At 37.9% G+C, this 13,738-nt stretch overlaps 1 protein-coding gene across 3 annotated transcripts in view; it reads right to left on the bottom strand.

The window, feature by feature from the left end:
• The window catches only part of LOC108497536 (connector enhancer of kinase suppressor of ras 2-like), a 169,936-nt gene that overhangs the window by 36,602 nt on the left and 119,596 nt on the right, over window positions 1–13,738 (bottom strand). For all 3 annotated transcript variants that reach the window (XM_017815215.1, XM_017815219.1, XM_017815222.1), the window contains 4 exons: window positions 9,581–9,714; window positions 8,790–8,995; window positions 5,974–6,060; window positions 4,538–4,791 (listed from right to left, as the gene is read on the bottom strand). In XM_017815215.1, coding sequence (XP_017670704.1) covers window positions 4,538–4,791; window positions 5,974–6,060; window positions 8,790–8,995; window positions 9,581–9,714 — 681 coding nt within the window. The remainder of the gene's footprint in view (window positions 1–4,537; window positions 4,792–5,973; window positions 6,061–8,789; window positions 8,996–9,580; window positions 9,715–13,738) is intronic.

The raw sequence follows: 13,738 nt of genomic DNA on the forward strand, positions 1-13,738 counted from the left end.
TTGTATCAATCTGAGTGGCTGTTAAGTTTAGCTTTAGGCTACATATCCCACAAACCACTTCTTTTTTTTTTTTTTGAATCCTGGTGATATAATAAAAACAAGCCATAAATTCATTTGCTACAATAATACGAGACAGTGAAATTTAGTTCTGTTGTGACTTCCGGAGTCAAGAACTCAAGAATATTTTACAAATGGCAATTTACACATGAAGGTACAGTAGGTTAATAAATGCTTTGTTTGCTGACCTTCATTAGTAGTTTGTAGTAGTTTGTTTGGAGACTGCAGAATATCATAATTTAAGTATGCTCTAATACAGCAAAATTACTTATGAAAACATTGCATGTGTTTGGATAAAGACAGCTCATATTTGCTTTGCTGTAAAGTGTCCTAATATAACTAACAATTTAGAGAATTCTAAGCCAGCAAGGGAACCTAAACATTTGGGAAATGTCCCATAAAATATCTTTTTCCTTTTGAACCATTTATAGATTAATGAGGAGTGCAGTTTAGAGAATCATGTCTGAACAGGACTGTAAGGAAATATATTACTGGATGATGCTCCTCAAGGATCTACCTCACAGTCTAAGAGAGATACTTGTCAGCTCAGGCTTTCCTGTGACTGTTCTGGTGCAGTACAAATGCAAAATAATAGCATTTCACAATCAATACAGCTGGACAGAATCAGTTTGCAGCTACAGAAGCCAGAAATACTTCCATTAGTTTCTCTGAGCAGCCAGAATCCTGACAGTCATCCTCAGAGTGATTCCCCTGCGGAAATGCAAGGCAGGGAAAGAAGGTTTTCCATGTTACAGGTACTTAAACAGAGAGCCAAGGTAAAATTTATTCAGCAATTCAGAAAGGAAATAAAGCTCTGAAGAAGGTAATTCTCATCCCTGACAGCACAGTTTTGTTTCTTCCTGGAAAAGCAGGAAGGAATAAATAAAACATGAGCACTTTTCCTGCAAAATTGGCAATAAAAGACTCCTCCTTCAGTCAGAGGAGCTGAATACATGATTCTCCCAGACTATCTGAATTAATATACTTATCACACTAGCACTCAGACTGCCTATCTCCCAAAAAAGCATCTGGAACATCTGGCACATCCCAGCATGCCCACACTGCAGGAAAACCAGCTCTGCATTGGTTTTGCACACGTTTTAGTTCTCAGCATGTGCCATTAAACTTTATATCATTTGTCAAAGCTGCCTCTGCAGCTCCAGGAGCGGTTAAAGAGCATTTCCATCACCCCGTGCTAAAGGGATGCATTTCCAGCTTCCTGTCAGCAGCAAGAAGGAAATAAAAAGCAAGTTAAGCCAGTGCTGTGTAACAATGACTAACCCTAAACTACTATAATGTTTCAAATTACCTTCACAATAAAAAGTGACTACTGGCACAGCACTCTGGATGACTACCCTAAAGCAGCCATTATTTCTCTTTTACTATGTAGGGAACATAGGAATGAAAGAACTGATCTTAAAATTCCTTAATAATTAAGTCTTTCTACGCAGTGAATTCTAACTCACAAAAAAATAAAATAAAATTAGGAGATTCCAATCCATACTCCAGTGTCTTAATATATGATACTACAAAGCAAAGTATCCAATTACTTTGTAGATAACAGGCCCAGAACATTTATTGCCAAGTAAAACCAGATGAGAGGTCATTATCCTGTTGGAAAATTTAATGCAGGAACCAGCAAATTGAACTTGAGAGCTTCAGAAACTCGTGCAAATCTAAGGCAAAACCACAAATTTGAACACCAAGTGGATTTCCAGCCTGGATCTGGAATAAGAAATTGAGTAGTCTTTTTAGATGGAAGCTGGTTCCCACAGTGCAAAATGGAACCAAGCAGCAGAAAGTGCACAATTTGCTATATTTTTTTAAAACCATGAAGATTTTGTCAAGACTTTCTGTGTTTTGTTTCATGGGGAGCAATGAAAAATGAAAAATTCCTCATGTACATCTGGTCTAATGTGCAGAAGTCGTACATGGTAAGTTAATTTTCTTCAGAATGAGCTTTGGTAATAAAAAATAAAAAAAAAGTTCAGATTTTAACTCTACTCTTGTAGGCCCAGAGTTTGTTCCAATAGTGCACTTCAACAAAGCTATAGTGGATATACTTTTGTGATCTTCACAGGTACCTCACTATTTAGGCTGAACCTGGTGAGCTCTGTCACCCCAGAAGTGAAGCATTAGTAAACATAAAAAGTCATGTTCTAAGAAGAACTCTATTAATTATTAATTATTTATAACAGCCTTGCTAATTGTAATTGACTCTTGCTCAGGTTCTGGGACATGCATCACAGAGCTGCATATCAATTCAATTAGAGTTAGAAATACATCCTGAAAGGGGGCAGTGTTTCTTGACAGGAATATTTTACTGCAACGTGGCTTCATGCATCAGTTTGTATCCTGGGCATACTGCCAATATTGCATTACCTAAATATCCATTTTATATAGGAACTCTGCATCCTCACAGCAACTTCTGAAATCAGGCTAATTGTTTAATTTTAGGTTCCAAATCAACATTCCTTGCAAAGCATTAATCTAGTGGTGAATCTCTGCAATTACCAATTTTGCAAAACTTCTTACGTCTGGTAATTTAAACTACTGTTAAATAAGTGCCTTTTTTTTTTTTTTTGTTACATATTTGTGTAAGTGCTTAGAAAATGAAGCCATGGGTAAGTGATGCTCACTTTCTCCTGCCATCAAGCCATCTTTGTTTGCTGACAAGACATGTTGATCTACACCCAGAAGTTGTACTGGGCATCTGTTAAGTGGAGAGGAATTCGTGGAAATGTGATTCTAACAGTTCTGCAATTTTGACTTCCATTAAAAAACCCAGAACAAATGCAAAAAAAAAACCCCAAACAAACAACAAATAACCCTAAACCAGTTTTGCCAAGTTTTCTAATACAAATGTAGCAAAAGGTGTTTTAAGGTGATTTGGTTGGGTAATGTTCAGAGGTATCTTGTTTTGATTAACCTTAGTCTTGTTGTAAAATGGATTCGTGACAGAATAAAATCTCCTTATCCAAATAAGCAAACATATTAAAGTGCTTATGAAAATCCTGACAACACCTTTAGATATTAAGGAAGTGAGCTGACCTACTTAAAACCTAAATTTCTACCTAAGGACACAACATCCCTGATACTTTTCCTTTTTGATGCCAAGCTGCCATGAAATGTTCTGTGATATTTACCATTTTCACTCTGGGTAGCTCTCTTTCAGGATAGATATGCCAATTTTTTTGCTTTGCTTTTCAGAATTCTTTCAATGTTGCAAGTGGAAAGACGTTAATGTGGATGATTCTGCGCTGGCAAGAGCCCAAAAAATCTGTGTCAGCAACTCTCGTGTGTTTGTCTACTCAGTTCCTCTTGAGCATTTAAAAGGCAGTTGACGAAGTGCCTGAGATATTCTGATTCCTGTGATTATCTCCTGAAGGGCTGCAAGGGTCTGTTCTAATGTTGTTGGAAAATTTATGGTGATAAAGGAATTAATACCACTCTGTCAGTCCATGTATAATCATTTTCCATGTGCCCTCCTCCGCAGTTACTGCCCATTATAGCAGATTTTATGGGACAGGAACTGCACTGACGTGGAGGGTGGACCAACCACCACATGTAAAGTTGTCTCTTCCCATAACAACACCTGTTTTCCAGTTTCCTGCACGTCCTTCACACCTTTTAGAGTTGACATATTATTTCATTGGGGTATTTTTTTAATATTTATTATGCTATCAGACAATATCATACTTCTAATTTATCATGGCTATTTCAACTAGTTGCACGATGGTGTGGAAATCATGCAAGAAAATACAACTTCAATTCTGAAATCCAGGGTGTAATTAGCATCTTACCCCACAAGACCCATTTCCCATTCTTCAGAAGTTAGAGGAATCAACAGATAATCCAGAGTCTTCCAAAAATTGACTAAAGCCAGCTGATACATCTGCCAAGTTATGAAATATTGCTGGGTTTTGTTGCAGACTTGTCTAATAATTTTCTCATTTATCCTAATAAATGAGCTACTGCTTTTCTCTCTGGGTTTGAAATCCTTTGCTTTGACTTTGTGGTACTGATAATCTCTGCAAGAGATTTAAATCTCCACGATTTAAAGAAATAAATTTAAATAAACAGTAACTCCATTAAGCTCATCTGTTTTTATAAGACATAGTAATCGAAGTGGAAATATAAAGCTTCTAAACTAATCTATAATAAATTATTATCAGAGGCTCAGTACAGGATCGTTATGAACCTTCAGAGATAATAGAGTAAAATTAAACTAAATCAGCGAGACTGAGTAATTAAGAACACTATTTTATTAAAGCATCTGATAACAAATGATCTTTGCCTTGTATTTTTCTGTTTTGTCTTGACTCTTCTTAAGAGAAAGTCACGACACTGGCACTGAGCAACTTCCTTGGACTATAAAATACAGCATTAAAAGACAAAGTAGAATGTACAGCTGTATCAATCCTAAAAATGGAGTGTTTTCCACGAAGTTTATGGGACAGAGGTTTGCTGAGGCACTCACGTGATAAAGTGGAACCGTGTTGTTCTCTGCCAGGGAGAAGCTGAGCACGTCCTGCTGGGCAGGCTCCAGCCTCACGTTCATGGTGGAGGTGAGCACGGAGGGACTGATGGGGTAGCTGGGGTTGCCTGGGGGTTTGCCCTTTTTCCTTGACCTGCGCCCTGTGTCCCTTTTGTTGTCCTTCTGTGTCAGAGGCTCCTCTTGGATCACCAGGATCTTGTCGTCGCTCAGGTACCGCAGCAGGGAATTCTCAGAGTCAGTTGTCGGAGGGGAGAAAAAAGAGAGAAAAGGAAGATTAGGAAGAGGAAACAGAGAAGCCTTTTGGTTGGCCAAGGACCATCACTTGGTGCTTTTAAACTTGGAAAGAACCACGTGAACATCAAGGGAATTTGGGGGGGACTGCCCTGGACTGGGTCCCACATGTGCTGACACCATCCCCTGCCATCTGAGGGGACAGGGAGTGCACACAGACAGGATTCCTTAACTGTGGCGTGCAGGGAGCATCTCTGGCACCATTCCAGAGACCAGGATTGTCATGTCAGGGAACTTGACAAACTGGAATAATGGTCTTAGGGAGATGTGCAGTGTACTTGGGCACAGTTTCAAAATGGGACCCGGCCAGGCAGGAAGCCTGAGGAAAGGAATCTGTAACAGTGAAATAGAAACTAAACATAAATCAACAGATTTGGAATAAATCAGAAAAGGCTTGTGCCTTAAATGAAATTTATTTCCTCTTGGAATGGAAGATTACTGAAAAAGTAGTTTAAAATCCTGTCTCGATTTTCAAGAATATCATTGTTTTTATAACATTTAAAGGAGTCAAGTTGAACTCTCGGCTACCAGACTGGGCCTTAAAGATTCCAAAAAAATAGCATTTAAGAATCTTTAGCAATTGGCATCACAATAAATGTTTGTATATTTGATGAATATTCTTCTGATTTACCTAATTGTTTTCTATCAGAGGAAATAAATGGAAAAAGGCACTTTGCTATCACCATGGTTCTTGCAAAGTTGATAATTCCCACTGGAATCAGTAGAATTTTATATGACTAGAACTGCTGGTCTGAACACTGACAGTACAATTGCTGATTCTTGTTCCAAATTTTCATTCACACTAATCAAAATGTGTCTTCAAAGGATGCTGTATCTGTAACATCACTTATTGTTTTCTAGAACTGTGAAGACTTAAAATTGATTACAATTAACATATCTCCTTCCTTAGAGTCTTCTTTTTTCCTTGATGTTTGTCATTCTTTATATTAGAATTAAATTCCTCTTACTAATATAAACTTTTTAATTTTCAGAAAGGCACAAATACTAAACAGGCTCTTTCATATTCTTGGGGGCACTCAGAAAAACAGATTTGGTTCCTGTGATGCTCTTTATGTTAAAAAAGGAAAAAAATGTCAGAGAACAGCAGAGAAAATAAAAATACTCACCTCTGCTCCCCCTCTTGTACATGTTCTGTTCTTTGGACTCCCCTATCCAGCTGTACTCAGTGGGCATTGAAACAGGCCTTAAATCTCCTGGAAACAAGTCAGGAAAAACAGTATAATTTTTAAAGACTAGAAAGAGAAGGCTGTAGAGCCAGCAATGCCAGTAAATTCCAGGCATGGCATGACCCTCCAGAGCAATCCATTCCTGGAGCTGCAGCATCCAAGGTCAGTTAAACCTCAGGTGTGCTGGGTTCTCCTCTTCATCACTCTGACCTGAGGGGAAGGACTTTGGTGAAATTAGTTGTGAATGTAAACAGATTGCAAATTTATTTTGAATAACTTAATAATTTCTTTTATTGCTCGCTCACTAAACAGAGGGGTTTTTTTGGAATAAAGAGAGAAGCAGTTTTTAAGTGGACCAATATCCTTTAGGAAAACTAGAAAGGCTGTTAATGTAGATAAAACATCACAGATCTATCAGTGAAACAGAAAAACCTGACCCGGAAAATCACATGGTGAGTAATGAGGGGATCTCATTTCGAGGAACATTAATTTCAACTGGCTTAAAAAGAAAACATGGAGCATGGTTTGGTAACAACAACCACAACAAAGAAGATTCAGCCATTAGGGTTTTAATTAATAGGATTTTAGGGCACTGCAGCTGTAAGATCCTAATGGGGCTTTGTCATTCCCTAGTGGAGTATCAGGAGAGCACTGATGGCAGCGAATCAGGAGCACCCCAGAACTGCCCAGAAAGCATCAGCATCACAGAGAAACACCCTCCAGATCGTGGGTTAAATTCCTTCTGACTTGTGAAGCCAGGGAAATTTAGTCTGTTATTTTAACACTCAAGCAAATTTTTTTAAATGAGTTTTTAACCCTTTTGTTTCTTGGATAATTGTAGAATTTAAATGTGAACAAGGTTTTCATTCTCATTATCAGTTTCACCGGGTTTATTATCGTGTCAGGGTATTTCTTGTGGATTATTTGCATGCTGACATAGTTTTTGAGTCACCATTCTCCCAAAATACAGCTTTTTAGTTACTAAAATATCAGGGGGATTTAAGAACAGGTATATATGACAATTATTCCTCTGGATAAACATGGTTTTCTGAAAATTGAAGGGGTAACATGTAGACGACTGAGACTTTCCCATATTATACTTTGGTTCATATTTTAAAATCAAATTCCTTCTGGATTTTCAAAGTTCCAGAAAATCAGAGCTGTCCATCACAAACAAAAGCAAACTCTTGTGTGTTCCTGGAATCAGGCAGAGCGCCCAACATTTGAAGTCATCATGCAGCAAGAATTCGTGAAAGCAAGCCAAATACCTCCATCTGGCTCCAATTTTAATCACAGTTAAGGTTTATCTTTATCTTTCATTCTAATTTTATCATAAAATAATGTCACTTAACAGGGAGATAAAGTCTGAATAGTACTAGCCTTAAGATGGAATCCTACTCTCCAGTGCCACAGCATCGAGTAAATGCCTGAAGAAGTCACTAAAATATCCTGTATATAACAAAGAGTTATTACAATTTCCCAATTCTGAAAAGGTTCTGTGTATATACACGTTACCAAGCCCATTTTACAGTTGATATTCTGCCATTTTTTACCATAAATCCAGCAAAATACAAAACCAGGAACTGCCTTTGGGATTTGCTTCATTGGACTGCAGCACCAGTTTATTACTTGTTTTCTTCACAGGCACATCTCCCTTTACTACTCTGAGCCCGTGAGAGGTTTTCCCTCTCCTAGATTTCAAAGACAAAAATTTAGGAACTTTTTTTTTTTTTTTTAGAAAATGAGAGAAAGGAAAAAACCTCTTTGTCTCAGAGTAGGCTTCCTATATATATATATACATATATATATGCAAAAAAAGATAAAAGCTGCCCATAGGGAATTCTACGATGATTGCTTTCTCTGAGGTTCAGAAATAATGACATTTTCAAAATCAGATATAATTACAGTTTTTAAAAGACATCTCTTATCTGAACCCTTCAAGTTTTATGAAAATATCTCACTGCCTTGAAAATAAAGCCACTGAAAATACATGGAGGATAAATACACTGCTGTATTCCAGTAGCACTTTTCTCAAACTCACCAAACACTAAATCAGTTTAAACAGAAAAGCAAAACCAAAATTTGTCAATTCACTTTTAAGAGTAGCTTTTATACAGATCCATATACTCATACACAAACATATTGATGGAATTGATATACCTGTGTACCTTCCATATTTATATACCTGTACACTGAATATGGATTTACACATACTTGACATTTCAATATAAACCAGAGTTAATGATTGTTTTAATAGGTTTTTTTATATATTCAAGCAGTCCCCGTTCTAAGATTTTGGAAGATGGTTCTAGTACTAATAAATGCACTGCAGGAAACTCCTCCTGCATTTAATGCAGCACTGAATTTTGGAGGGCCTGACACTTAGAGACACTTTCATACCACGAGTCTTTGCAGGCCCTTCATTGAAGTTTAACAGCCCAGAACATTGCAATGAGAAGCATCTCCAAGAGCTGGGGAGGGACAATGAGTAAATCAAGATGCTGGCTATCCAAATGATAGGAACTTAATTATCAGTCAACACTGAAGTATGTACTGCAGAATAAATGCATGAAAAACCTACTCCTGATCTTGAGTGTTGGAGTGTAATTATACTGATTGTTCCTTCACATAAGCTTTTGTCTGGTATTCAGAGCCAGCAGGTTGGACAAAGAAGGACAAATTTGGGGGTGTTGCTGCGTTAACAGCAGAGTTTGTGAATTCAGCCAGTCAAAGAGGGGTCAGGAAATGCAGCTTACCATGGGTGGGGGTTTTCTCCCTTCTCCTCACTCCTGCAGCTCTGCTTCTCTCGTACTCAGAGCCCCCGGGGTGGCCTTCCCCTTCCAGCAAGGTGTAGTATTTCCCACTTTCGTGCTCCAGAAAATAGTTTGGAGACTCAGAGCCTTTCATCCCAGACTTTCCAAATTTGCTGATGTCATCACAAGACATTATTCCAACTTCATCCCTAAAAAGAGCAAACCAGAAGATGATGGAGAAATTAACCATCTTAGGATAAAGTGCACACATGCAACTGTTTCTCCCAAACACTGCAAATAAAACATCCCATAACTGAAATGATCTATGTGAGAACTTTCATAGAAGTGACCTAATTCAACAAATGTGTATGAATTAAACAATCATTAAGCTCCATTTTAACTGTAAGATAAACATAGGTATTCAGGAATTTTCTAATATCTGAAAGGGAACATAAGGAATTGTTATAAGTTGAGTAGACAAGAGTTTCTTTTGCAGAAATGCTTGAGAATGAAACACAAGTGGACACAAGAAAGGAAATAAAACTGATTAAAGACTTCTATAAATACTTTGTTTAGGACTAAAACCAGGTTCTACTTGGCTTGTATCTAACTAAGTGAAAATTAAGTCCCTCAAAACAATGGCATGATGCTTAATGTATTTATAGCCCTTTAATTTTACTAAATATTTAGTTTGATTGTGGGGCTGTTTGGTTCGTTTTGCTTTTATTAATTGAATAAAACAAAAATGTAACATTTTATTTTTCAAAACCCGAAATGAAGCAGGCCATAAATACCTGGGGCCATAAAGTCCTGACATAGGAGAGAGGATGAAAACATCCTGGAGTGCTGAGTTGTCCATCTTTGAGGACATGCCCATCGTGCTCGTGGGTGTTGTAGAGCTGCTTGTTGGGCTGGTTGGAATCACAGGCTGGAAAAAAACCAAGGATAAATTAATGTTTTTTTCTGCTACAAGTAACAACAGAGTTGATCTGTAGAGTTTTAGGAATCTCGACCTCTTTTTTTTCGATTAGACATTTCTTGAATTTCCAAAGTTGCCTCTAAAAAGATGTCTGTTGAAACGCTGTTGTACCAGAGACCTCAAGACTAGTTATGAAAGAAACTGATAAAAGACCATTAAATCAATTTAAAAGCCATCTCATGGGAAAATCTGAGACTTAATCAAAATGTGATTTTTAACCAAAGCAGAAAATCAATTATATAGGGAGGAAGAACATACTCTGTTAGATGCCATTAATACAAAAATTAATTAAAGAACTCTGGAAAACTTGTACTGAACGAAATTATAATGTTGGTTTCAGTGGAAGACTTATTGTTAACAGGGAAGAACACCTTGATTTTTTAAAGGAAACAGAATTCCTCTTAATTTGGTTTCCACAGCCGTGATCATTGTGCCACAGTGATACAAATACAGGTTCTATGGAAACTAGGAAAGAAATATAAATTAACCTAAGCAACAAATGTGAGCATCATAAATACTAAAAGTAATAATAAAGTGTGAGGGTCCTTTCAGATTTTTATTTTTTAAAGTTTTACATGACATTAAACATCATTTTTTCATTCAAATGTCCTAGGGAAGCTCAAGGCAATGGTTGACAAGGACTAGAAGGACTATAACCAAATATTCTGTGCAGGAGACAAAGGTGGAAAAAAGAATATTTTTCAACCAAGGTGCAGCCTGTGTTGATATTCAAGAAACAGAAAATATTTTTATTTACAAAGTTGTGCTTTAATAGATACAACCACTTTTCTACGGGTGAAAGGAAAACACAGTGACCTAAAATTTGGATGAAAGCTGCAAAGACCAGTTACAATATTTTTAACTACAAGGCTTTCAATCTGCTACAAATAAATACTGAAATTAGTTTTGTGTAAAACCACAACTGTCTAATCTCACCCCCAACGGTGAGATAACCAACAGATTTTTAAAAATCTAACTTTATCACATAATTTCCAAAATCTGAAATGAGCTACTTAAACAAAACTTATTCTGAAGCTACTTAGAAAGTTACTTCTGACATGTATTTTCTAACACGTCAGAAGAATTATAGAACTGTCCCCATTGACATAAGCTTTTCTACTCATCTCTGCCAGATGCTGTGTCTCAAACTAAATCATAAACAGTGTAATGTTCTGGATCAAGTAGTTGTGACAGGAAGGATTGTTCCAACTGGAAACTTTCTGCAAATAAAAAGAAAAAAATCCAAGAAATGTTGTATTTTATTGGAAGGCAGTTGCTGGTGTGCTCACTCAAAAAAACAGAGAACAATTTGTTGTTGCAGATGAAAGAACCATTTTTTCTTAAGTGGGAAGATAATCACAGAGGTTAAAAATTCAAATAGTCTTCTAACAACTAGAGACAAAAGGAGAAAGTGGTGTCACTGATGTGTGTCACTGAAAGACAATGCAGCACAAAACTTTGGCAAATGTTACTGCCCTGCTGTTGGTAATTAAGCATCAAGGGAAACTACACAGCAAAGGAATACTACAACAAGATCAAGAAATACATTTTATGAGGATTCACAGATTCTGTGTCATCAATAATTCATAAATTAACTACGTGGTGTAATTTTAAACATGATTATTGTGGAGGAAATATTAATAACATCTCCAAGTGCCTTAAGCAACAATAGAAGACATGACATCTTTAAAAATTCCTGCCGTGCATCAACCTAAGGTAGCAAATATTATTCCTGGCCTCTGAATTTCAAGTTCCTAAATCCTGTTTCCTTTCTGCCTTCCCTAGTTATGTATTGCTTTTGTTTTGTTTTTTTGCCAGCACTACACCAGAATGGAAACATTTCTCTGCGTGTGGATACACAGATAAATGGAGTGCACCACGAAATAACAGTGCAGAGCAATACCTGTGGATCCATACATGTAACACACCATGAAATATAACATTATCCTTTTCTGGGAGAGTCTGACATTCACTGAATTGTTTGCAGTTTTGATCTACTTTCACTGACATATTTTTTTTACAGATTTGCTTCGCTGGTCATTGCACATGCTACTTTTGTGTCGGGATAAACCTCCTGTCTGTGCTGAGTGAATTCTGCTTATTCCCCAAAGTCTGCCAACAACCTCCGACAGCGCCTGTTCCGTGAGAGCCAATTTAATCCATTAGTGGTAGAAAACTCCAGAAAAAAAGCAAAAAACCAAAAAAAAACCAGAAACCTTCCTACCAATTGAACAAATTAAGCTGATCTAGGGGGTCTAAAAAAATGCCAAAGTCGAGCAAAGGCGAGGGCCCTCTGAGCCAACAGGAGAGGGAAGTGAGATCACTGCTTCCAGCAGCAACAAGCTGTTGTGTCAGCTGTCCAGGAAGCACAGGCTTTAGAACCATCTTGAAATTTAATCCTGCTAGTTCCAAGTCATTACTGACAATAATAACCAACACCAGATCCAGGTGAGAGCTGTAGGAAACAGGCAAACCCAAAACCTGCGTCCTGAAACGGATCCAGGTCTGAGCACTCGAGCTTGTCTCCGTGGCAGGAGGAATAAAAGACCTGAAGATGCTAAAAAAGACCTAAAGTTGGCTCACAGCATCTAATTACAAAATCTTCTGTTAAGAAGTAACACTAACAATGCTTTTTTATTTTCCAAAGTGATTTATATTTTTATTTAAATCCCTCCCCACGCTACTGTCTGGTATAGAAGAAATATATCCCAGTAGGGAGGACACTGAAAACACTCTTTGATCCTCAGGGGCTTTTCGAATCTGGGTGATCAGGAGAGGACACATCACAAAACCAGAACTGTTGGTAATTCCACACGAACAGCTTGGTACACTTCCACTTTTCTGGCTACCACGCCAAAGGTTGGCATGCTTTGTGAACAATGCTGTGCCATCTTTACAGTACAGACTGTTCTCACACTGACAAAGCTTCCAGAACTAGTTCTGCTTGGGAATATAGCTCTTTAATACATGAATATAAAGGGAGGATCTCCATGGAAGCCCTGTGCAAATGCAATTACCACTTCGCTGCCCCTCGAGGCACCATACGAGGTTCCCAAGTAGATACATCGTGATCTTGGCAGAGCAAAGGATGTCACTGCTGCAGCGTTGTGACAGAAAAACCCCCCTGGGTGTCACAGGGCCCTGTTCCTCTCCCCCAGAGGCAGGCACAGAGAGAGGAGAGGTGGCCCTAAATCCCAGTGTCAGCATTCCTGAGAATTCCTGCAAGGATTACACAAAACTCCTTAAGTGAAGCCACTGCGTAGGATTTAGGCACTTTGAGGAACGAAAGATTTAGGAAGTGCCAGGCAGGGAGGAAATCTGCCTGGATAGGCTTGAGGGGGTTGTTTTTTTCATTAATTGAGAAATCATTTAGAAGCACGTTCATGTATTGTTTGATCCAAACAAAACAGCTCCGAGAAACTTCCACAATAAGTAAGTGTTACATGGCATTAATGACAGCCACGAAGAGTTACTGACTTACTGAAAAACCTTTCCTTTAACATTGACATTTTTAGTTCGGGATTTCACCCAGTTTCTCCTACATATTGTTGATGCTGCAGAAAAAACGAGCTATGAAGTTCACAATTATTTTTTTTTTTTTGGTACCTACAGGTTTTCAAGGAGCACACAGGAAACACCAGAGGTTCTATTAGCACTGCTACCAAAATCTCAGCTTGTTGATGGGTGTGGAACAGGAGTAGAATTCTCCTGAAATTTAATAGATCTGACACACTTGATTATAAAACAAGTAGTTTTGACAGATTAAAATAATGGAAACAGGGAGGCACTGCTGCCTCTGCCAAAGCAGCTGCTGAACCTTGTTCCTCAGAACATCATCTGTAAATATTCTTTCCTTCTATGAATTCCTGTGGCTCCCAATGCCACCAAAACATGGAGAAAACAACCTTAATGACATACACAGCATTGCCACACAGACTTATCTCAGCACCCTGTTTCAAAGGAATTTGGGACA

This window comes from Lepidothrix coronata, unplaced genomic scaffold (assembly GCF_001604755.1).
Source record: "Lepidothrix coronata isolate B3197 unplaced genomic scaffold, Lepidothrix_coronata-1.0 Scaffold2, whole genome shotgun sequence".
In the NCBI taxonomy this organism is placed as follows: Eukaryota; Metazoa; Chordata; class Aves; order Passeriformes; family Pipridae; genus Lepidothrix; species Lepidothrix coronata.